The sequence below is a fragment of the Coptis chinensis genome, chromosome 6 (genome assembly GCF_015680905.1).
Source record: "Coptis chinensis isolate HL-2020 chromosome 6, ASM1568090v1, whole genome shotgun sequence".
Lineage (NCBI taxonomy): Eukaryota > Viridiplantae > Streptophyta > Magnoliopsida > Ranunculales > Ranunculaceae > Coptis > Coptis chinensis.
The window spans coordinates 23,593,274-23,618,952 of NC_141461.1; the positions used below are offsets into that span (position 1 = coordinate 23,593,274).

The window sequence follows — 25,679 nt, forward strand, 5'->3', positions numbered from 1 at the left end:
CATTAAAAAAAAATCTGACAAAGTTACCACGTTTAACTTCGTCAGTTTAAGTTTGAACGCTTTTACGCTCGCTTAGTTCATTACTATCATTACGAAAAAATCTGACGAAGTTACCACATTTAGCTTTGTCAGTCTAAGTTTGAACGCTTTTTACGCTCGCTTAGTCATTACTATCGCTACGACAAAATCTGACGAAGTTACTACGTTTAACTTCGCCAGTCTAAGTTTAAACGCTTTTACGCTCACTTAGTTCGTTACTATCACTATAACAAAATCTGGCAAAGTTACCACGTTTAGTTTCGTCAGTTTAAGTTTGAACGCTTTTACGCTCGCTTAGTCCATTACTATCGTTCCGACAAAATTTGACGAGGTTACCACGTTTAGCTTCTTCAGCCTAAGTTTGTACGCTTTTATGCTCGCTTAGCCTAATTTTGCAAAGTTAAGTACGCATTGGGGGCGTTTTTCTCTTCGTGGGGGCGTCTCGTTCTATTTTATTTCAACTGCATAAATCTACAACATTGTCAGTTTTCCGCAGGTATGTTATCTAACACAACAACAATATTCAATAACAAACCCATCTTTATTTTTATTTTTCATCAAAAGAAGTTTTAGCTCTATGGTATTACAGTCACACAATTACCTAATCAATTGTCTCTGTCAATTTTCTTATGGTTGTTCAATTAAATCTTCATTTTCTTCTTCGAAATCTGCATTCGCTTCGCTTAGTGCTTTCGGTTAACTATTTTCCGCAATCATTCTTTTTTCTAAGGTATTGTGCCAATCTTTCTACGAAAAAATTTCCGATCGAAAATTTTCGTCAGCGTCATTAGTTTTTCTAAGGCATTGTGCCCATCTTTCTACGAAAAATTTTCCGAGCGAAAATTTTCGTCAGCGTCATTATTTTTTCTAAGGCATTGTGCCGATCTTTCTCTAAAAAATTTTCCCGAAAATTTTTAAATTTTCAAATTTCATTATTTTTCTAAGGCATTGGTCGATCTTTTCTACTTAAAAAATTTCCGGCGAAAATTTTTCGTCACTTCATTATTTTTCTAAGGCATTGTGCCGATCTTTCTACTTTAAAAATTTCCGAAAATTTTAAATTTTCGTCGCGTCATTATTTTTCTAAGGCATTGTGCCGATCTTTTTTCAAAAAATTTTCCGGCGAAAATTTTCATCGCCTTCATTATTTTTCTAAGGCATTGTGGTTTGACTTTTTCTACTTAAAAATTTTCCGGAAAAAAATTTTAGGTCAAAAATTATTTTTTCTAAGGCATTGTGCCGATCTTTCTACGAAAAATTTTCCGAGCGAAAATTTTCGTCAGTTTCATTATTTTTTTCTAAGGCATTGTGCTGATCTTTCTACGAAAAAATTTCCGAGCGAAAATTTTTGTCAGCTTCATTATTTTTTCTAAGGCATTATGCCGATCTTTCTATGAAAAATTCTCCGAGCGAAAATTTTCGTCAACGTCATTATTTTTTCTAAGGCATTGTGCCGATCTTTCTAAGAAAAATTCTCCAAACGAAAATTTTCGTCAGCATCATTATTTTTTCTAAGACATTCTGCCGATCTTTCTAAGAGAAATTTTCCGAACGAAAATTTTCGTCAGCGTCATTATTTTTTCTAAGACATTAAGCCGAACTTTCTGAGCGAAACTTTCCGAGGCTCGTACAACCGTCGTTTCTACGTGTGGCAAAAATTTGCATTATGTTAACTTTCTAAGCGAAAACTTTATTCAGCTTCTTTATTATTATTATTATTATTTCTACGGCATTGTGATCTTTCCGTTCGAAACTTTTCATCAATATCTTTTGCTCATAATTCATTTGTTTCAACCTCAAGACGAAATACAAATCTTTTCGTTAGTCTTTCAGACTTAACCAAAATTTGAAGCTAACTGGAAAAAAATAAAATACTGACATACCTGTTTCATGCTGTCGAATTTTTTTGCCACTGCTTTGTCATATTCTTCGAACTTTTCTCCGTCTTCTTTGGCACCTCAAAATAACTCAATAATTGCTCAATTTCTTTGCTTAACAGAATTGCACTCCCGCAACTTAATTGTGAGTAAGCCGTTACTACTTCATCTTCTTCGACTTTCGTTTCAAATTTATACACTTCGTCCATCTTAAATCTCTCGAGTACTAGTATTTTCTGTAGCTTTTTAAGTAACCATCGCCGTGGCGTCGTGTGTATGTTATATCTGTCACCTTCTTTCCACCTCACCAAGTCTGCGATCGTCATCGAGTCTTCTTCTTCTCGATTATATTTCGCCCGTATAGTTCGGTCGTTTCTACCTACAAAAAAACAAAAAACAAAAAACAAACTGGGTCAGATTGCTCAAAAACCGGATTTACTAACTCCACAAGGGTGAACCGGGTCAGATTGCTCAACAACCGGGTTCACTTGGTCCAAATTGGTGCACCGGGCTATATTAAATAAAAGCGGTTACGGTGCCCGTCCTTGGCTATCGATACACCGTATCATGTTTGTTGTTTTCAGTTTTGAATACGAGCGCTTCCATCTTTCGCAACCACAGAGTCGTGTTTTTGCAGACAAAGACGGTTCTTTTTCGCATGTTCGCTGCTGGTTCCATGAGGAGCTTGTGTGGACACGCCTCTCACATCTTGCTGATTCCCAAATTCAACAGTTCAAAGGCCATGCATAAAATCAAATAAAAAAAAAAAGGCGGCGGAAATATACCGCCAAGTTTGTAACTCCTGCTAAGGGAAGTCCTCCGAGCTTTTCTTGGTTGGGTGAGTGGTTTTGAGCTTAGGAATCTCGAATATCGACCGCACGCCATCTAGTGCAGAGGAAACATTGTGAACCCAAAATTAACGCCAGGCTCCTCCACTTTGCGTTATTTAACCCTTGTGAACAAAGATGAAGAGCGAGAGACGTGCGGGTGGTCGACGCGAAAAAAGGATCACACAGGGATTATAACGCAACAGTGTTGGAATCTTGGCAACGTTCTGTTTGATGAGAGTCACTGTTTTTCATGGAGTGGGATATGCGGGAGCTGCACCAGCACTTATATAGGGTTTACGACCGGGTTTTCCAGTGCTGGTGGGATTCTTCTCCAACTCCAACTTCATCTCTACTCGCAATTCTTATCTACTCCACATTCTTATCTCATCCGAACACTTTTAGTCCGATTAATGTTTAACTTCCTTTTATTACTATTATTACTATATTGCCCCTACGTATAATTTCAACGGTCTAATCCTAGTATCGCTATTCCGGTAGCACGCGTCATCGAAATCAACTTTCATAGTATTGTCACGTAATGCGTTCGGTACAGTTTTCGGCAATCAATTTCTTTCAAAAAAAATTATGTGCATTTTTCAACCATTTTTTAACTACAATGCGTCCCGTATATGTTAGTTTGACATTATTTCGTTTCCGATAATTCACGAATTTTTTCCGATTGTCCATTTTCCTATCGTTTACGTTCACATGACACTTTGTTATACATTCCGCTTACTCTTTTCTTATTCCATTTTTTCCTTACTTTTTCTTCTCTTCTTTGCCATGTGAATTTTGTTTGCATGACAAAGTGGGGGCGGTGTTTCGACCCCTACATACGTGGCAAACGTCCATTATTAGGGGTCTCCATTTTATTCGTTTAATCAACAGGGCTAAAGCCCAATTTGCAATACCGTGAATCAATGTACAGGCCCATTAACGCATGTGTCTAAGGCTGAATCTTAGCCACATGACTTGCCACTAATGTACATTGATTTATGTCCATATTCATTTATTATCAAAGAGATAATTATCATATGAGAGTTATAGTCTATCACAATTACTCAAGCTACAAGATTACTTGAGCTACAAGGACTCTCTACTCTACCTATATAAATACCACATTATTTTTCATAAGGAACTACGTTGAAACTTGATTCCTAGATAATAGATCTTGGGTACGTAGGCAGCCATTATTTGGTTCAGTTTCATCTCCCCCAACATCAAATTCCTCTATTTCTTAGTGCGTTCTTTACCATTGCTCTCGTTGTGTTGAAGCAGTTTACTGCCGAAACAAATGTAATATTTGCTTCTAAAGTAAATAATTGTGTAACTTGTTATATGTATAGTGTTTTAAAACCTTTAGGATGTCACTTTCGTTTTCTGATGGTGTCGTATATATGTATATTTAGTTCTTCAAATAATGAAAGACAAAACATGTTTCTTTGGAATGACAGGTTTTGTGATTTAATGTTGAAAATATAGAGAAGATTTTGTTGAAAATTATGTTCTTATCCATTTGGAGAATGTAATATTGCTTTAAAATTAAATGTATGTTGATAGGATATTATGTGACTTAGCTCCAAACATAAAAAGGGCTCCATTGGCCATAGAGTTGGGGTGCCCATCGTAATGCATGACTACTTAACGGGGAAAATTCTTGCAAATACTAGCTTCTTTCATTATTGTTGGGATAATGGTCTACTTCTTCACATTTATTGCGCACATAATTATTGATAGATAGAAGAATCATAGTATACATTTCAGTGTACGTGCTAAAGCGTTACACATGTTAATACATGACTGTTGGTTCAAATACGCAATAAAATAACCGTAGCGAAAAAATTCAATCAATATTGTTACACTTGATAAACTAGACAATGATATAGTCTATTTTTCTTAATTTATCTGTGTAATTATCAAAAAATTAATAATTAAAGTAGTGGAAATAAATAAATAAATATAAGAGAGGCAAATAATAATAATAACAATGGATCACCCAAACGGGCTTTTTGTAGGCTTTATTTGAAGGCCCAATAAAAACGTACCTCACCATCACCAGCAGCAGAGAAAGAGAAAAAAATGGAGGTAGACGAAGAAGCAGTGGTTAATAAAAAATCGGCGTACATAATGTTGGAAGAGAGTAGAAAATCGATGGAAGAAATAGCAGCAAAGATATTGTTTATTAAAAAAGAAGGAAGATCGAAATCTGAATTAAAAGAACTCGTTACTCTTATGTCTATTCATCTCGTCAATCTCCGTCAGGTTCGTGTTTTTTTCTATGTCTATATTTGGTTGTTGTTGTTCCATTCAAGTTTAAATCTTGACGGCCCGGCGTCTCCTATTGAACTATTGGTAATTATAGGGGATGCATTGATAAGTTTTATAGAATTTCACATATTTTATGGTTTTGCTCTAGGCAAATCGTTCCATCTTGCTAGAAGAAGATCGAGTTAAAGCTGAAACTGAACGCGCAAAGGCTCCAGTCGACTTTACTACATTGCAGCTTCACAACCTGTTGTATGAGAAAAACCACTATCTGAAAGCCATCAAGGCTTGCACAGATTTCAAGTCAAAGTATCCCGATATTGAACTTGTACCCGAGGCAGAATTTTTCAGTAGTGCACCTAAAGATATTAAAGAAACTTCAATGTCCAAGGACAGTGCTCATGATCTTATGCTAAAACGGCTCAATTTTGAACTTCACCAGGTCAGCGTTTCTACTATCTCACACGGCATTTTAGAACTTGTTAAATGCTTCTATGCTTTTAGAACTTTTTTATTTTGTTATTCTCTCTTGCTTTGGATGACATACTTGGTGCTTTAGTTATTTATATTTTAAAGATATCTAATATCTAGACTTGAATATTGTATCCGTTGAACAAATGAAAAGTAACACTTACAGTTAAGCTCACGGAAGAAAAGAAGGGTTTCTCGAAATTTCTAATTTATATTAGAAATTTGATTTATAGATTTACTCGAAAGATGGAATAACGTACGGACATATGGTCCTTCTTTTAGTATTAGAAACAAATAGATTAGATGTACCTTTTCAGATTAGATGCCTATCTGAAGTTCTGAACTAATTTCACTGAAACAATGATTTTACTTAACATATTTTGTTTAGGTAGTTTTGACCAATTTGGTGCATCTGTCACTGATAAACTTGTAAATTTAGAAGTTACAGTCTCTCCAATGGTCAATTGGTCGACTACCTTTCAATTATAAACTAGGAGGTTGTTGTTGATATGTCTTCCCCCCCTCTCCTTTCCACTTTCACTGCTCTCTCAAGTCTCAGGTAATACCTATTTCCAGCTTTTAATATCTCTTAGTCCTAGTATATTTCTCAAAGGAAACTCGTCCTCTTTCTTTGATTCAGAGAAAAGAACTTTGCAAGCTCCACCAAAAACTTGAGCAGCGTAAAACAAGTCTTCTGGAGACAATCGCAAACAGAAAGAAGTTTTTGTCAAGTCTCCCATCACACTTGAAATCTCTGAAGAAAGCATCTTTGCCTGTGCAACAACAGCTAGGGGTTCTACATACGAAGAAGTTAAAACAGCACCACTTGGCGGAGTTGCTTCCACCTTGTCTTTATGTGATTTACTCACAGTTCTTGGCCCAAAAAGAAGCATTTGGTGAGTGTGTGGATTTGGATATTGTGGGGAATATGAAGGATGCTCAAGCATATGCACAGAAGCAAGCAAATAAGGACACTGGTAATGAAATTACCACTCTGAGATGTAGTTTGAGAAACATGTTATAACATACATAATCATATTGATGTAAAATTTGTTTTTTCAAATGACCAATTTTTCACTTTTTATGAAAATTTTATTTGCTCTACATGACTACATGTATTTTTTATTCTTTAAATATGCATTTCAACTGTAATGACTTTGCTGCTTATGCTCTATTTCTCTTTGATTTCAATTAAATATTTCTCTGGTTTTCAAAGGGCCTTAAGTGTCCGAGTACGGGTGCTAGGTGATGCTTACAAGTTACATGTTTAATGCCAATGGTTCAGGTACTTCTGCTAGCGCAGAGTCCAATAAGTTAGACGATGATGCACCTGATGAGGAGGATGATGGACAGAGAAGGAGAAAGCGGCCAAAGAAAGCTCCAGCCAAGGAGACCCTTCACCAGACAGGAATTTTTCAATTGCATCCACTCAGAGTTATGCTTCATATATACAATGATGAGCTTTCTGGTGCAAAGCCTGCAAAACTGGTCACATTAAAGTTTGAATACTTGCTGAAGCTGAATGTTGTATGTGTTGGGATCGAAGGATCTCATAAACCTGAGACCAACATCTTGTGCAATTTGTTTCCTGATGACACTGGCATTGAGCTTCCTCATCAGGTATGGATGTTTCTCAATGCATTTCTTGATGGCACAATCAATAACTGTGCTGTCTGCTTCCGAAACTAATTGTTTATAGCGATGATAATGATGCAGTCAGCAAAGTTTATCGCTGGTGATTCTGTTGCTTTTGATGAAAAGGGAACTTCACGTCCGTATAAGTGGGCCCAGCATCTGGCAGGAATTGACTTTTTGCCTGAGGTCTCACCACTACTTACAGACAGTGAAGCTCAAAGCAGTGCGACAATTAAGAATTCTGCTGTTATTTCTGGCCTTTCTCTTTACCGACAGCAGAATCGTGTACAGACAGTTGTGAAGAGAATTCGCTCACGAGTGAAGGCTCAACTGGCTCTTGTGTGAGTCATTGCTTTGTGTAATGTTGTCTTGGACAATAGACAATACAATAGAATTTTTGAGCTGAGATAATGCAGCATTGTACTAGGACAAGATGGAGATGTTTTTTATAGTATCAAGTTACTTTTTCTTCGACCATTATAATTTTCTTGATGAAATATATGCTCTAGATTTCTTTCTTGGTACTATGAAAGTCTTGTCTGTGTTCCACCCTCCCGCCACCCAATTGTAAATGGATATAGCTTTCTTGTTTAGTTTTTCTTGTAGACTTTCCAAAATTGTATTGATTAACAAATATTTGCATTTTTGCATGTCTTACAGGGAGCAGCTTGATTCCTTAATGAAGCTTAAATGGCCTACGTTGACTTGTGAGAACGTTCCATGGGCATTGCATACTCCTTCATGTGGTTTCCAAAGTTTTTCACCTTTTATGTCCTCACCTAACCTGGCTTCATCCTTTCCTATTGTTGCTTCGGAACAAGTTTCAGACCATATGGACCTTGGCATGGATGAGAGACCTGGTAGATCAAAGGAAGACATGGAGAGTGCAAGGGAAGATGGAGAGCTTCCATCTACAGTCCAGGTCCCAACTCTTGTTAATGGGGTTAAAACTCCACCTCCAAAAGGGTCTGACCTCGAACATTCTAGACAATTGACTTTGATTTCAAAGAGCATAACTCCTCGTTTTAACAAGTCTAGGTCACAGAGTTTTAGGAAATATGATGAGAATACAGAACTTGTATTGGATAGTGAGAGTGACGCTGACGACCAAACAGAAATTGAACAGGAGACAGAAGATACAGCAAATGTTGGATCACATGAGATGGTTGACAATGCGTGGGAAGAGTACGGAGTGAGAGAGTTTGTTCTGGTGTTAAATAGGAAAACTGATGAGAACGGGAAAACGATAAACCTAGAGGCCAAGGTAGTTACTCTTTCTTTCGTTATTTTAAATTTGGTCTTCAGGAAAGTCTCATGAGGAAACCCTTTCTACCTGTTTCCTTACCTGCGCACTACTGACCTTTTTCTTTAACATCCACCTTGGCAGATTAAGATCAGCACGGAATATCCTCTAAGGCCTCCCCATTTCTCATTGAACTTCTACAATGGTTTGCCTGGAGAAAAGCCTTGCAATAGGGTTAGCTTTGAATGGTACAATGAACTTCGAACCATGGAAGCAGAGGTATGCGGTTGAATGGTCACCATATGCAGGCCTAGTTTGACACTTATTTTATATAAATTCAACTCGGTTTCTTATATTCCTAACAGTGATTCAAGCTTTAAAGATATAGTCATATAGATGATGGCATAAAATTTACTCTAGTGGAACTTGTCTTAACAGGTTAATCTTCACATATTAAGGATGCTTCCGTCCGAGTATGAAAACTACATCTTAGCTCACCAAGTGTGTTTTCTTGCGATGCTATTCGACTTTTCTATCAATGAAGGGCACGCTTCTTCCAAGACAACAAACGGTACTTCTGTGGTTGACATTGGTTTGAGCAAGCCTGTCGATGGGAAAATTCTGGCTAGATCTTTTAGGGGAAGAGACCGGAGGAAGATGATCTCTTGGAAGGACATGGAGTGCACGCCTGGTTATCCTTGCTAGAAAGCAATTGTGGAATTTTGAGAATGCTGTTTTTTGCAATTCCAGTTCCTTGTCTGGTGTGGAACTGGCAGTTTTGCTTAAGTTATAGTTCTACCACGAAAATATCGTCAATTTGAGGTGGTTTACTGGAAGGTTTATTGAGTTGAGTTCTTCGAGGAAAAGTAAGTGTTGGGAGTTTAGAGTCAATTTTAGCTTGAGAAGCTAACTATCCTACTTGCCGGTTAATCTTATTGCCATATAGATTGGTTGTCACTGTTGTTGGGATTAATTTATGAATTCAGCTGTGCTATTTGAAGTATATTTTTAAGGTCATGTATTCATGTTATACTCAATTCTTTGTCATTTGAAATAATGCGTCATTCTATCTGCTTCAGAGAAGACGAGCTTTTATAACTTCTGAAACCTAAGTCAGCACAGTCGGCTAAGTGTTCATTTTACCTTTCTGCATTATGTGAATAGGCTGTCAGCTCCAAATTGCAGGTTTTAAGGAAATTTCAATTTTCCTTTCAAGTTTCTAGTCACAACAAGAAATCTTCTTTATTCTAATAAGAACATCAGAAGAATTTATCTGCTTTAGTCCTCTTCTGTTGCTTCTTTTATGAGGCTTGTTGGTTGTTAACTGAAGTCAATATCTTTACGATTTGACCATTTTACTGAACTTTTCCGTAACACATTGCCATTGTTTTTTTTCGATAATTGTAACACATTGTCATTGGAACCAGAATTTGTGTAAATGAGAATTTAAGGAACCAGAATTTATGGACACTCCAGTATGGGCCGAAGAGGGCTAACGGGTCCACAAGCCTTCTTGTCAAACAAGAATGCATGTTTGTAAGAAGCCTCTTTTCAGACACACAACACATCCTCTCCCTCGCTCCACCAACCACAAACATATCTAAAACCCTTATATCAAAGCAAGAGTTTTAAGCTTCTAGGTTCTTTCATGAGATTTATAGGTGCACAACGAGTCAAACTCGTCTTTGTTTTTACGGAGGGCATGTAATGCTTAGTGAAGTCACGCATTAAGGGCATCTCCAATGGGAATTGTAAAGTTACACCTCCACCTAGGTGCCATTAGGATTTTACAACTCTAATTATAAACTATTGTAGAGTCCATAAATATCCACTCTCTATTGTTTCCAATGGAGAAGTGTAAAAAAGTTCAATTTTAAATTCGGACTTCACTTCAGTGAGGTCTGAGTTTAAAATTTTCAAATTGTGACTTTAGAAATAGATAGAGACGACACTCCAAGTGATGTCCGAATGTTTTTTTACTCAGACGTTTGTTTGAGTGTCGCCTGGGCTTTTTATTAGCTGATAGCGAGAGAGAGAATTCCTCACCCTCTCTATCAACTAATACTCTATGACCTACGGTATAGCACCTCCATTGGAAAGAGTTTTTGGATATTTGGGGTGTAAAATTTCCACTCTATATGGTTTATACCCCCCATTTCTAACTTAAAAAAAGTTGATAATGGAATAACATGTACAAGTAAAAGAAATTTTCAAGGTTGTTCATTGGCATTTGTAAACAGCTAGCTAGCATCTAGGATTCAGGATGGTCTTCCACAGGCTTTTAATTGTGTCGAGAGTTTTGGACCTCTCTACGTTGGATTCTCTGTCAGGCCTTCGACACTGGTATGATAACATGATCAATGGTCGGGATTAGCGACAACTTAAACCCTGGAACGTGGTTCAACTAGTATTATCTATCAAGACTTGAATTTAAATGACAATAATACTGATTTAATTACATAAAAAATAGTGACAGAGGTGTTAGCAAAAAAACACATATGCGCTACGTACAAAGATCAAAAAGATGGAAGCGTAGATTCCATAGAAGTAGTAACAGTTCAAGTTTCAATATGTCTAACACAGATAGTGGTCTAACACAGATAGCGTTCTATATGAAATTTGCAAGAACTGAACAAACTAGAATCAGATATTGTAAGGGAAAGGATCATATACCTTACTTTTTTGCATTTCTATCATTTTAGCATGCAACAACAAAATTCTTGTCAAATTTTTAAACACGTGTACACAACTACACAAGCCTCCAAATAAAGTTTTAGCAATAAAGAAAATTTGTCAACTTCAATATTTTCATAAATGCACCTATTTCTTCTGCAATTGTTCATTCAGCTGATCTCTAAGTTTTGCAAGTTCTGCCTTCTAGTTCCATAGTATATTTGCTAGGCAGAAAATCAAAAAACAAAAAGAAACAAGAAAAATTGTTTAGAAAACACATGCCTAAAAGAAACACTGTGAGTATTTCACTAGTCACAAAAAGAATAAATATGCATCTTCCTAATAGAATTCTGAAATGTGTCATGGACATACATAAATGTTCATATTATATTTACATGCTCGGTCAGTATGAGGTGGAACAATAGAACGGATTAAGTTTTTACTTGGACATAATGTGAAGGAATAACTATTTGATTATTTCACTGAATTTTTCTATAACATATAATTGTGATGATTGGAAATACTTTTTTGTTAGATGATTACGACGTGTTGCTTCTTGATTGAATTGGCTTGGTGCCCTTGGAGCAAAAAAATCACTCAGCTTTGTAAGGAACCAATCTTTATGGACACTCCTAAAAGTTGAGATCAATCTCAAATGAGTTGAGTACTTAATTACTTGAAGCTAAATTTTGGCATTGCCTATCCGTTTGCTAAATTGGGGCTCTCAGTTAGACCCAATAATAATAACAGTATGGGCCGAACGGACCCACAAGGCTTCTTGTCTCGTCCAACTCCAACTCCACAGCAACAAACCACGAACATATTTCCAAAACCCTTACAAGTTACTACCCAAACAAGTTTTAAACATCAGAATCATGAGTTGGTACAGGAGAGCAAAGCTTGGAATCACCTCATTTCACAATCTCACTAATTCAACTGCCCAACTTTATGGTAAGACTATTATTCCCACTTGTAAGCCTCCTACTACTAATTTTCAAAGATATTACAATGTAGATTCTGCGATTGCGGTTGCTTCTGGGATTGTGGTTGTTGCTTCTGGGATTGTGGTTGCTTCTGGGATTGGTACTCTATATGCTATGTTTTGTTATCGTGGTCTGCGTATTGTAAATGTTCCGTTTACAAATCGGAAACGTCTCGTTATGCCTACTATGATGCATAAACGAATAGGAGATGATGCGTTGGAAGGTTGTATGATTAAATATAAAGGAAAAATCTTAGATGAGAAGGATCCTCATAGTGTGAGGGCAAAGTTGATACTAAAATATATTATTCAGGGATTAGAAAGACAGGTGAAGTGTAATCCAAATAGTAATGCTTCGGGGTATTATTATGATGGATTCAATTGGAATATATTAGTAGTGGATAACTTTATTATGCATGCGCACTGTATCCCTGGTGGAACTATTTTCATTTGTGTAGGAACGTTACAAGCACTTACCGATGGTGAAGTGGCAGCATGCATTGCCCATGAAGTTGGGCATATTGTAGCTCAACATACTGTTGAATTCCAACACCCTAACCTAAATAGATGTAAGAGAGAATTTGAAGCAGATTACATTGGGCTACTATTGATGGCTTCAGCAGGATATAATCCTCGAATTGTAGTAGAATTTTGGAAGAATATGATTTTGAGTTATCCTGATTTTTCAAAAGGAGATCATGAACATCCATCTTATGAGGAACGAGCAAACTCCTTGGCTCAAGCTCATGTCATGGAACAAGCACTCACCATATACAAGGAGTCGTGGTCGGAATATTTTGTTAACTTAGTTTTCAAACGTAAAGCCTGAGATATGAAAATGAATAGGACAGTTTGCAATGAGGTGAAAACGAATGTAGATGAGTAGATGTTTTTACCTGAACATCATCTTGAAAGTGTATTTTTTTTCGTTTTTTTCGATAGGATATTTTCAAAGTTAAGGATGAGGTTTACAAACTATGGTTGAAGGTTTACAAATGGGGGTGTGATACAAGTTATGGTTGGGAAATGACGTGTTTAAAGTGCGGTGCTTTCTGCCTCCCTGGTGAACAGATTTTGGAGTTCACAGGATTGCTCCAAATATTCAGGTCAGACGCAGGGATAACTTTAAGTTTTCAGCATGGTGATACACAAACTGTTACTCGACATGCGGCAAGAAGAATTCAGGAAATTGACTAGGCATTGTTCTTGTTCCAAGTAGTATATATAGTATATTCTATAGTAACGGATACTCTTTTGCATTATGATATTTGTCTATCAATTTACTAAGCATTGTTCTTTGTTCCAAGTAAATTTATATGCGGACTTTGATCTGCGAGGTGTGTCAATTTTTTTGTTCCATCGAAATGGTAAGTTGACTGCTGTCCTGTTGCAGATGACTAGTGTTGCAGATATGAGATGATATTTTTTGTTCAAAGTTCTTTTTTTCTTTTCGATAGAACATCTTCAAAGTGTAAGGATGAGGTTTACAATATATGGATGAAGGTTTATAAAGTGGGGCGTGATACAAGTTATGGTTAGGAAATAGGAAATGAAGTGTTTAAAGTGCGGCGCTTTCTACCTCCCTGGTGGACAGATTTTGGAGTTCACAGGATTGCTCCAAATGTTCAGGTCAGACACTGTGATAGACGCTGGGATAGCTTTAAGTTTTCAGCATGGCGCTACACACATTGTTGCTCGACATGCGGCAGAAGTATTCAGGAAATTTACTAAGAATTGTTCTTGTTCCAAGTAGTATATATAGAAATCCTAAGATAGCATAGATGAGGTGGAACTCATCATCCGATGGTCTCCCCGATATATTCTTGTAAATTATAGAATCGCAGAACATAGAAACATCAATGAAAGATGTTCCTTTCTCTCCTGAGCTGACTTCTTTCTCTACTTTCTTTCTTTTATTGCACTTTATTCACATACGACATTTCTTGAATGATCATATTAAGTAAGATTTCCCACATGGGAAGTAGGAATTCTGAAATAGAAAGAGAGATTGATTAGCAGAAAATGACTTGCTAACTTTGATCGGTATATGAGCAGCGACTTTTCTTCTTTAGATTGGTTGCTATTAAGAGAAAAGGGCGAAGTAAGATGGGAAGCGGGGAAAATATTCTAGAGTAAAGGGTACTCTTTTGCGTTATGATTTATGTACATCAATTTACTAAGCATTGTTCTTGATCCAAGTACATTTATATGCGAAGTTTGATCTGAGAGGTGTGTCAACTTTTTTGTTCCATCGAAACAGGAAATTGACTGCTGTCCTGTTGCAGATGACTTGTATTGCAGATGTGAGATGATTTGATGAAAATCCATTTGGAAGAACATTCAAGCCAGAGCACTCCTGAAAACGTTGCATGCCCCTAAGGCAAGAAGAATGATTACTTTTGAGCCGCAACAGTATTGATTTTCAACCAACAAACCAAGTAGCAGCATGCCAATAAGTCAATAACGTTGATCACTTTGCATTGTTTTTCATCAGAGTGGTGATTCCCTGGAGTATTGCCTCCAACTCCTCCAAGTATTATTGATCTCCAAATTCTTTGGTTCTAAGTAAAATTGCCAAGCAACATGAGCTCACATTAACTTGAACTTCCAGGAATCTGAAGTGGACACCAGTGGCTGTTTTCTACTTTTCTTGCATGTTTTGGAACCAAGTCACTAGGCTAATTAACGAAAACCCCTTGGCTCGTTATACCCTAGAATGCTTTCGTTCTTTTACATGTATCAAATTAATCTAAGACTTCTTTTACATAACCAACGAACCAAAGAGTGAAACAGCATTGTGAATTGTGGTGCTAGAACTAAAAAGAGGAAGAAGTAAATTTTAACCTTAATCTTTTTCTAAAATAAAGGAGAAACTTCAAATAGTCCTGGAACAGAAAGTAGTTGAATTCTATAGTCCCGAAATTCCGATAAACATCAAGAACGTTACTGTCATTTTTGTCTAGACTTCCAGATAAAATTGGTCCTCTTCTAGGTTTTTTCAATGAGATTTATAGGTGCTCCAACGCATCAAACTCTTCTTTGTTTTTTGCGGAGCGCATGTAATGCTTAGTGAAGTTACGCATTAGCTTAAAAAAGTTAAAAGAATCAGTAACAGAAAGGCATTCAATAATTTGCACGGGATTTTCCCATCACAGGTTTGCCAAAGAAGCACTCTATCAATAAAAGTTACGTCATCGTCAGTGGTAAAAGTGGTACTATATTCCTAACAAGCAAGAAATCACCACGTTGAAGAGTTGCATGCACCCGGCACCCCTCATGCGGGGACGGACTAACATGTACAAGTGAAAAGATATTGTCAGGGTAGTTCACTGCCTCATTTCATCACTTGATGAATTAATCCAAGTACGCACAGCATGTTCGACTGACATTTGAGGATGACGAGGTCATGTGTGTCTCCGAATCAAGATTATGGTTAAGCAAGATACATGATTAATGGTTAAGCAAGATGCATGATTGTGACGTAGAACGCTGAATTTGTTGCATTATGCATCCCTCGTCAAGCAATGATACTAGCAAGGTGAGATGATAACTGAGAAAACCAAGTACAAGTGTCCTACAAAAGGATTCATCTAGGAAATAAGGCAGCCTTGATTATGTGATTACAGAGTCAGTTGCAATGCAACTGTGTATTCATCTAGGAGATGAGGCCACCTTGATTATACGATTAAAGAGTCAGTTGCAGTTGCAATGCAACTGTACGCAATATACATGGATGAGTAGCTTGAGCTTTGTGTATACATGGATGAGTAGCTTGAGCTTTAGTATCTTACATGGAATATGAACTCGAAATATATCTATGTTCCTGTTTAAACCAAGTCTCAGTCCAACATCCATACACAAAGTAACGAAATACGTAAGTAACAAGACTTAGTTTCACAAACGTTGACAAGCCATGAGCAGGAATCGGTGGATAGCCTAAATAAAACTTCATGCATCTCCCCATCTGAAGTTTGTCCCGACAGACAAAAGGAAGCTGAAAAACGAAGGAAAAAAAGAACGGTATTTGACAACCAGACGAGATGCATTAATCCGATATACGTAATGCTAGCTAATAATTGTCACCCATAATGTAATCTACATGCATACACGATGAAAAAATATTATAATAATTGTAATAATAAAAAACGACTGAGCTTTGAGGATGGATGTTTCTGAAAGCAAAAAGGAAAGACTGTCTGTTACACTAATCTAGTTAAAAGTCATCCTGGATGTTTATAGAGATGCAAACAGAGATCACACAACAGGAAGGCCTAATCTACATAAAGTACATCAATTAATTATTATTATTATTATTTTTGGTCTTTTACACACCACTTTTTGACCTTCTTTATGTACATATACATCTAATTATTCACCGTACAAAAACTTAACATTAAAGACCATAAATACTGAGTAGTTGAGAATGCTCTCAATAACCCACGTCAGCCCTTTTTTTTTTTTTCTCTGAGACTAACACATCATATTTTATAATAATTGGGCATTAAAAAAGGAATTCTATGCTCTTTTTTGCTGATTTCAATTGTTCATAACCCAAAATAGATAAAAAAACAAAACCCCTCTTTCCATGGGGCGCGGTATTGGCACCCGATAAATGGGACTAGCACCCCTTTGACAAAAAGTAAAACAATAATGGTTATTTCTTATATGTCCTTTTACACTCCACATGCACATAGTTCTACGGCAGACAAATTGCCGCGAAATCTCATATCCCACGGCAGGCAACTGCCGCGAGATCGCACAATCCACGACATCGGGTTGCCGCGAGATCTCATATCCCACGGCAGGTAGTTGCCGCGGTATATTTTTTTTGTGTTTTTTGTTTTTTTTCACTTCAAATTTTGCGTATTGAACACACACGACATATGAATACCTTATTTTCTTCTTTAAAGTTTCTTTATACACTCCAAGAACAACACCAAAATCATGACAAAAAAAATATACAATCGAGCCATAATTTTACTATATCGCGACAAATATTTTCATATGCTATAAGAAAATTTTGTGATCAAATTAATGAAGAAGAGTTTTGATAATTAACACAAGCAAAGACTCCATTTTAGTAAACAAAATTATCTCGCGAAAACTATTTTTTTTTTATGGTGGCTATTAAAAAAAAAATTAAAAAGACCCACGGAAGCCACTTTCCGTGGGATATGGGATCTCGCGGCAACCCGATGCCGTGGATTGTGCGATCCCGCGGCAGGTGCTTGCCGTTAGTGTTTTTTGTGTATTTAATGGAGGGGTGCTAGTACCGTTGAATTGGTCAACGGGGTGCTAGTCCCATTTATCGGGGTGCCAATATCGCGGCTCCTTTTCATACTCTCTTTTCAATTGTACAAAACAGAGTGATTTTTTGCTCCCAGCGTTGGTTCCTCCAAGCGCTCCAAGGGATTTATCAGCCATACACGTTTCATTTTTTCCATCCAAAAAAATGTTACAAAATATATAAAATCTTCAAAATTTTGGATTTTACTTGTTTGTCCCTCATAATTAAAAAGGAAATAAAAAGAAAAATATAAAGAAAAAAGGAAAGTGGAATAAACCAACGCGTGTGTTCCTTCTTATACTGGCAAGATCTTCAACTTCTTACCGCAAAACACGATGGAGAAAAAACAGAAAGAGTTGGAAATTGGAACAAAAAAAAACCGTCCCTCGAACCTCTTAAGTCTTCTTCACGCATTCTCTCTAAAAAAAAAAAAAATACACACACACATTGCTCAGCTCTCTCGTTTATCCTTATACTCGATGGAAAATGATGGTGTTATGGATTATGCAGAAAGTAATGAGGAAGTGGGTGTGGACTTTCGAGAGGATAACAAATATTCAGATAATCAAATTCCTGCAGTTGGGATGTTATTGGATAGTGATATGGAGGCATATAGTTTCTATAACATATATGCAAAGACTGTCGGATTTAGTGTTAGGAAGAACTCGATGTATCGAAATGCGGCTCGTGAAATAATGTGAAGAGATTTGACTTGCTCTTGGGAAGGGTTTTACAAACAGAAGACAACTCCAGTTAAAAAAATAGATGAAAGGAGGAGTGGATGCAAGGCAATGATGATGATAAGATTGAACGATAATAAGAAGTATGTTGTGACTGAATTTGTGGAAGAGCACAATCATCCTCTTGTGGATCCAACTAATGCACACATGTTGCGGTCTCACCGTAGAATAGATCTTTCACAAAAAGACCTCATACAAAATATGAGCTCCTCAGGAATTGGAACCAACGATATTATGGGTTATTTGAGCACTGAGGCTGGTGGGGTGGAATATTTGAATTTTTTAGAATCAGATTTATATAATGTTATTTCAAGAACACGTCTTGAGTCTGTGAAGGAAGGTGATGCACAATGCCTATTATATTACTTGTCAAAGAAGGAAGAAGCCAATAAGTTCTTTTTCTACAAGCTTAAAAGGGATGAGCATAATAGGCTTTGTAGAGTTTTCATTGCTGATGCGAAGTCAAGGTCGGACTACCATAATTTTGGAGATGTGATGTCTTTCGATACAACGTTTAGGACAAATGGTTACAATATGATATGTGCACCACTGGTCGGAGTAAACCATCATGGGCAAACTGTTCTTTTCGGATGTGGTTTGCTTGCAGATGAAACAATACCATCTTTTGAATGGTTGTTCAAGACATTTCTAGAAGCAATGGGAGGAAAGCACCCAGAAACCATTTTTACAGATCAAGCGCCTGCAATTGGCAATGCTATTAGCACAGTGTTCCCTAACACCCACCATAGATTTTGTTTATGGCATATATATCTCAATGCGGCTAAGTGCTTAAAGTATGTCTTCGAAAAATACCCAACAGTTTTGCAAATGATTTTTAGAAGGTGTATATATAACCACAAAAACAGTTTGATGAATTTGAAGAAAGTTGGAAAAAGTTACTTTCTGACTATGGCGTGCAAGCAAATGAATGGCTGAAGAATTTGTATAAGACGAAGACCAAATGGGCACAAGTTTATGGTCACGAGCATTTTTGTGCTGGTATGACAACTACGCAGAGAAGTGAGAGCATTAACAAATTTTTGAAGAAATTTTTCTCGGGAAATCTTATTCTTCGAGAATTTGTAAGTCAGTTTGACAAGGCTTTGAATAGGAGACGTTTGAAAGAAAGGTTAGCTGATACTAATAACAAGAAAACAAAACCTACTTTGTCTACTCTTTGGGTGGTTGAGCGTGAAGCATCGGAGAAGTACACAAGAAATATATTTAAGATCTTTCAGGAGCAATGCATCAAAAGTCTGGCTTTAAAGTTAGAACTACTTGGTGTTGATGGTGAGACAAGATCTTACTCGATGAAGGTTGGTTGGAAAAGCAAATACTAGGAAGCGGACAGTTACTTACACGGATTCTACACAACTAGTGAGCTGCAGTTGCAAAAAGTTTGAATTTCAGGGGATTTTGTGTAAACACATACTGAAATTATTCCTTGAGTTAGAGGTGTCTAGTCTCCCTTCAAGATATTATTTAAAGAGATGGACAATGGAAGCTTTGAACCAATCTTGTGTATGACTCTAACGGGAAGTGATTCGAGATGACTTAGATCCCGAATTCTCACTACGGTTTAGTGAAATATCCCATTGTGCACAAACACCGGTTGGACAAGGAGCAAGGTCAAAGAGAAGAAGGGATTTTGCAATATCCGGAAATGCTTCGCACAATTTCAACACTAGAGTTCTTTTCCTCGATGATGAAGGAGATACACATGGAAGCTCACATAATGTTGCAAAGCAGATTGAGGAAAACTTTACTAGAAGTCAATCAGGTGACATTCCACCCTTAAGGAATCCAGTACGCAAGAAACGTTTTGGTCCCAAGGCTCGAATTAAAGGCGTGTTGGAAACGAAATCGAAGAAGAGTAAAAGAACCGGGAAAGGTTTGTCTTAATATTATTTACATTTGGTTAATGATGTGATATTTTAATTAATTAACAATTTAGTGGCCTTATCATCTCTTTATTTTATGACAACAAGGTGACAAGAATACTGTTCAAGCTACAAGTGACGAGGAAAATAGTCATTTTAACACTGCTGAAGAAGTTGCTCCTCAATCCACTCAAGTATGGTTTTCTTTCACATAGATAATGCAAGCGATCAATTTTCATTTACAAAGTGGTTATGTGCACATTCTTATTTGTCTTGCTAAAGCGTATTTGTGAATTGTGATAGGGAATTAGTGCTCTAGAAAATGGAGTCGGCTCTGTAAATCGCTTTGCAACTACTTATACATTCAGTTTTCAACAACTATTGCAACAGGTGATTCAATTCCATAACTTAATTTATACACTCTTTTTTGTACCAAATGAAATTATACTAAAGTTTGAATGGCACAAAGCAGGTTTCCATGAACCATGGAGGACAACCACAATCAAGCGACTTTAATTCCATGATCAATGATAATTGAATTTAGACAGTACCATCTAAAATAACTATAATCTAGTTAGAGTCATGCTATTAGTATGTCAAAAACTAGTACTACAACTTTAGATACTTCAATTTTTTCGGTCACAAGTTTATCATATCATAGAATCATAATAATTAGAAACAAAATGTACACTTTATGCAGGGATTACCACGTAGAAGGCTTGATTTCAGCGAAAATGACGACATGGAAAGGGAAGCAACAAAAAAAATTAAGGTGAAGAGAAGTAGAAAAAAAAATACTAGGCCGGAGATAATTCTAAAAAATGAAGACCTCAAGCATAAGTGGGAAAATGTTTTGGGTGACTTTAATCCTTTGATTTGTGATATGATTGAGTCATTGGGCGAGGTAACTCCGGATGGGCATTGTGGTTATAGATCCATAGCTACACTGTTAGGATATACAGATGATTTAGCATGGAAGACCATAAGGGGGCTTATGTTGAAAGAGCTGATGCAATATGCGGATTACTATACAAAGTTGTACGGTCATGACGTGTTTGAAAACCACAAAAGAAACTTAGAGTGTACCAAGTCTTTTACAATGAATGAAAAAGAATGGCTTGATCTACCGGACATGGGTTCCTTAGTCGCAAGTGCTTTTAATGTTGCTTTTGTCACTATAGCACCACCAAAATTATGTGTTACGTACTTCCCGCTGAGGACAGGTCCAGAAGAATTGTTTCGGATAATCGTCATTTGCCACATAAACAAAGGAACACATTTTGTGCCAGTTGTGCTAAAAGATATTGCTCCTCTACCTCCAGTTTGGCGAGGTTGGCAGCTTGTTAGATTGCCAGAAGCAGCAATGTGGAAATCTGTTCTGCAAGAAAAATTGGGCAGGTGGGATGGATCGGTTCCGACCAATATGCAAAAGCTACAGTACGTTTATCTAGAGTAGTGCATCATTGTTGGAAAGAAAAATAAAATAGTACTTGTTTTTATATTTGATTTATGTAGGAAGTCTTGATTTGTAGTTAAATGAGAAAACTTACATACATTTTGTTTTTATTTGTCGTTTGTATAAAATTCAGTGAACATGTAAAGGGAGTGTTTTCACTCTAACTTGTGTTCTTAAATGATTACAATTCAAAGACAGATTCAAAGAAGAGGGGTCTGAATTTTGGGATTTTAGGTATTGGGAAGTTCTGTTGCTTCAGTATTTGGGATTTCAAGTGCAGCATTCTATCTCTTCGGTATGGCTTTACCATTTCCTCTCAATTTTTAGGGCTTTCGTCTAATATACGCATTTGGGTTTATTTCAGTAGCTTTTGGGATCCCAAGACTTTCTGTTGGACTTGATTATGGTTGTCTTCTTGGTCTCTCTTATCACTTCATGGATTCTCTAAGATGTTGCTGCTCCTTCATTCTACAAAATCCCATGTGAGCCTTTTTTTTTTTTAATTTCATTTAATGGATGCAGAGGTAAATTCATCTATTGGATGGAATAAGTATCAAATCTGCAAATTTGATATCCTCCCCATAAGGGATAAAGTACCTTTTGAACTTAGGTTCTCTTCTCTCTTTCAATTTGGTGTTGGGAAGTTATCTAGAGGTAAGAAATACTTCTACATTTTGTTAGCATGCATAATCATTTCATCTGATTGAGTTACCAATTTCACTTCACTTATATTCTTATGATCTTGTAGGAGCCGGTCTGTAAATATGTTCATCCTTAAGTGAGCGTTTACTCTCCTGCATCTTACGTTACATGCAGCAGCCAGAGTCCCAACTGTCTTTGCATCAGCAGAACACCGCTCTTCCGCAACAACAAACATCACTCACTCAGCAACAACAATACTTGCAGGGCAGCAACAACAAAATCAGTTAAGCGGTCAAAATAACGTCTCAGATTTGCAACAACAGCAGCAACAGAGGTTACTTCGGCTTCAACGAGGATCAAATACATGACTGATGGATTGTTGTTGAGGTACACAGAATCTAATTCTCGATATATAATCACTTTAATATAAAGCCTTTTTAATGCTGATAAAAGAAATGAGTTCAGATTTAGTATACATTATTTAATGACATCCTGTAGATATACTAATCATGTTGAGACTGATTTCTTAGAAGCAGCCCTCATAACTATTTTCTAGGTACATTATTGACATCATATACTCTTGGGTTCCTATTGTCATATAGACTATGATCTAGTCTAGCATTCTAGCAGTTATTGTCGGTTTATATGACTGAAAATTGGGTTAGTAACTTTTGTAGCTAGGTGGGATCGTCTTATGTTCTTAAAAACGGGCTGACGATGCATTTTTTTTAATGTTGACTCACTTGTAAATATACTCAGTAGTAAATATTTGTCTTTCGCTTGTAATGTACGCCTTCTCAGCCTCGACTTATCCCTTATTGATGGAATTTCACTTTACTTGAGCCAAAAAATAAAATAAAAAAATAATTGGGTCACTAACTTGAAACTTGAAATCAATTAGATTATTCACTGTATGTTTTCTTTACTTCCCTTTCTCAAATAGATATAGTAATTTAATTCTCAATCTACTAAAAAATCTGGAGAACAAGTGAACAACATTTGTTAATTGTGTTTCACAATCTTTCACTCAGTATCATTGAAAATGAATGCTTCTAGAGGTTTAGCTTATCGATTCCCAACTCAACCCCTTCATTGGAGAATCCATTCAACTTTCTACCTGCATATTTAACCTAGAAAAGTTGAACATAGCTGAAGTTCATTTGGAAACTTACTTGAATAAGTATTCATTTAGGAAACTGTTGTGTTTATCCAAGTTTTAAGAAACAGATGTGTTTTGAATAGATCTATAGATGGTCTTTCACTTACATTCTGATCATGGGCAAAACAATTAGGTGATAACTAGCCTTAGCAGAGGCTAGGTGATGTGGACCAATTGTAAGTTGCTTTTACTCAGTAAGAGTTGAAATGACACACATCCTTCTGGAGTACCATAAAGTTACCTCAGGTCCTGTTCATTCCAAACAGTATCATACATGTTTTGAAAGGACTTTTAGTTACAACCACTTCATAATGTTCTTATATCTTGTCTCATCTTTATTTTTAAATGTGAACATCTTGTCTAATGTTAGTTGTTTCAAGTAGTGACTGCATGATGAATAGCACACTTCCTTTGTTAATGTTAGATTCATCTGGAGGAAGGCCCTGGTGATGTACTTGTATTTTTGTCTGGGCAAGAAGAGATTGAATCCCTAGAAAGGCTTGTCAAGGAACGCATTAGGCAATTATTTGAAGACAATCAAAATATGATTACGTTTCCTATATATTCAGCTCTTCCATCAGAGAAACAAATGCTAGCATTCAAGCCAGCTCCATCTGGGTTTCGGAAGGTATGCTGTATTCTTAGTTGATTTCACGTAGCATAAGAACCAAGGTGATCAAGTGCATTTTATTGTTGGCCTCATCTTTATTTAGTTGCAGGTAGAATGGTCTAACGGAGATGTTGTCAACATCTAGAAGTCAAGTTGGAGATACAGGACAAAATTGAACAAAGTAAATAAACAAAACCTTTGCCTCCCATAGATACAAAGTATCTGGTGTCGTTGGGCCATGCTTAAAGCAAAATTCTCCTTTTTCTGACAAGTGTATTTTTTGCAATGTGGGGGTGCTTCTTGTGCTAAACGTATGTTTGTTGATGTTTAAATACTTTTTTGAGTACATTGCAAATTAGATATGAATCTTACTGTTAGCATTTTTGCAATTGCAGAGTTCACCACATTGAAGCAGTGGGGTACTAATGTCGTACGTATAGATTCGAGGGAGGATTTTCGAGTCCAATGGAAGAATTGAATGCTCAACAACGGTTCAATATACATTAACATTTTAGGAGTACTAAGTGATGAAAAGGATAATTGTAGTGATGCATTGAACTTCACATCTTTTAAACATCTAATGCTTGTGATGATACTTTTGTACTTGGAATGTAAGAAGTATGATTTATTTTTATTGAACTTGTCAAATTTTTTTGTTGATTAAAATGTGTTTGAATGTTTTATGTCTCTTTAGATATGATGTTTAATAAATTATAAAATAGGATTTCAGGATAAAATTGAACTAATTTCAAAATCAAGTTTTTCATCAGCAATAACCTTCTACAACACATAAAAGGGTGGGCAAAGATTGATTCATAGTACCACAGTTACAACTATTTCTCCTGGACTTCAGTCTCCATGTAACCAACTTCCTTGGCTAAATTAAATATGAATATGCAAAATCATGCTAAATGAGAATTCGTCTAATCCAAGAAGCTGCACCTTTTTATGAGCAGAAGTGTCATTGTGATATTATCCAATTTCCATAACTGTTGGGTGTTTAATTGATTTCATACTCAATCAGTCCCAAAATCAAAGATCTGTAAGTCTGTCCATTTTTGTCCTCACATTGTTAATGTAGTAGGTCCCCAATTTAATCGAACAATGTAAGAAGATGGTTAGAAGAAGAATTGAAAAGAATAACTGGTTTTTGCGGTAAGAAGTTGAAGATACTACCGTATAAGAAGGAACACACGTTGGTTTATTCCACTTTCCTTTTTTCTTTATATTTTTCCTTTTTATTTCCTTTCTAATTATGAGGGACAAATAAGTAAAATCCAAAATTTTGAAGATTTTATACAGCTGTAACATCCTTTTTTGGATGGAAAAAATGAAACGTGTATGGCTGATAAATCCCTTGGAGCGCTTGGAGGAACCAACGCTGGGAGCAAAAAATCACTCTACAAAACACTCTCCAACTCTGAAAAAAAAAATTCATCTCTTCAAACCCTCTCTCTTATTCTTCTTCCAAAATTAAACTAAGAAATTGTTCAAAATGACAGAAATTCAAAAAATAAACCTAAAAACAAAAATTCAAAAAAAAAAAAAAAAAAAAAACCCAACCTCTCTCTTCCTCTTATCTAATCTCTTCAAACTTCAATTAAATAAGGGGCGCGGTATTGACACCCCGATAAATGGGACTAGCACCCCTTTGACAAAAAGTAAAACAATAATGGTTATTCCTTATATGTCATTTTACACCCCACATGCCCATAGTTCTACTTGGCGGCGCTTCTCACGCTGAGATCTCATATATCTTCTTATCTTCAGTAACCGCCAGCGAGATCGCACAATCCATGGCATCGGGTTGCCGCGAGATCGCATATCCACGGCAGGCAGTTGCGGCAACATTTTTTTTTTTTTGTTTTTTTTTTTTCACTTCAAATTTTG

The 25,679-nt window shown here is 36.5% G+C and overlaps 4 protein-coding genes across 11 annotated transcripts; all 4 read left to right on the top strand.

Annotated features, from left to right (window-relative positions):
* The first annotated feature begins 4,783 nt into the window (after positions 1-4,783).
* On the top strand, positions 4,784-9,438 carry THO5 (THO complex, subunit 5). The gene is made up of 8 exons (XM_086565432.1): positions 4,784-5,008; positions 5,163-5,453; positions 6,123-6,459; positions 6,768-7,102; positions 7,199-7,458; positions 7,778-8,381; positions 8,505-8,639; positions 8,799-9,438. Exons 1-8 carry the CDS (start codon positions 4,826-4,828, stop codon positions 9,063-9,065), a joined length of 2,412 nt encoding a protein of 803 aa, XP_086421558.1. The 5' UTR covers positions 4,784-4,825; the 3' UTR covers positions 9,066-9,438.
* A 2,470-nt stretch (positions 9,439-11,908) lies between these two features.
* LOC147492199 (mitochondrial metalloendopeptidase OMA1-like) lies at positions 11,909-12,844 on the top strand. Its single transcript, XM_086567438.1, has one exon. The coding sequence runs from the start codon at positions 11,909-11,911 to the stop codon at positions 12,842-12,844; it is 936 nt and encodes a 311-aa protein (XP_086423564.1).
* A 5,247-nt stretch (positions 12,845-18,091) lies between these two features.
* LOC147492200 (protein FAR1-RELATED SEQUENCE 5-like) lies at positions 18,092-20,460 on the top strand. The gene is made up of 6 exons (XM_086567439.1): positions 18,092-18,861; positions 18,909-19,358; positions 19,792-19,933; positions 20,031-20,116; positions 20,226-20,312; positions 20,395-20,460. The coding sequence occupies exons 1-6, from the start codon at positions 18,094-18,096 to the stop codon at positions 20,458-20,460; spliced, it is 1,599 nt and encodes a 532-aa protein (XP_086423565.1). The 5' UTR covers positions 18,092-18,093.
* A 165-nt stretch (positions 20,461-20,625) lies between these two features.
* LOC147492201 (uncharacterized) lies at positions 20,626-24,477 on the top strand. Of its 8 annotated transcripts, none has more exons than XM_086564989.1 (7): positions 20,626-21,359; positions 21,613-21,673; positions 21,743-21,860; positions 22,127-22,407; positions 23,604-23,807; positions 23,893-24,100; positions 24,185-24,477. In XM_086564989.1, exons 1-3 carry the CDS (start codon positions 20,665-20,667, stop codon positions 21,743-21,745), a joined length of 759 nt encoding a protein of 252 aa, XP_086421115.1. In that variant the 5' UTR covers positions 20,626-20,664; the 3' UTR covers positions 21,746-21,860; positions 22,127-22,407; positions 23,604-23,807; positions 23,893-24,100; positions 24,185-24,477. The 8 variants fall into 8 exon arrangements, 5 of the variants coding, with proteins under 5 accessions (XP_086421115.1, XP_086421116.1, XP_086421114.1 ...); XM_086564990.1 differs by having other exon boundaries at positions 23,899-24,100; XM_086564988.1 differs by having other exon boundaries at positions 23,604-24,100.
* Positions 24,478-25,679: the final 1,202 nt, after the last annotated feature.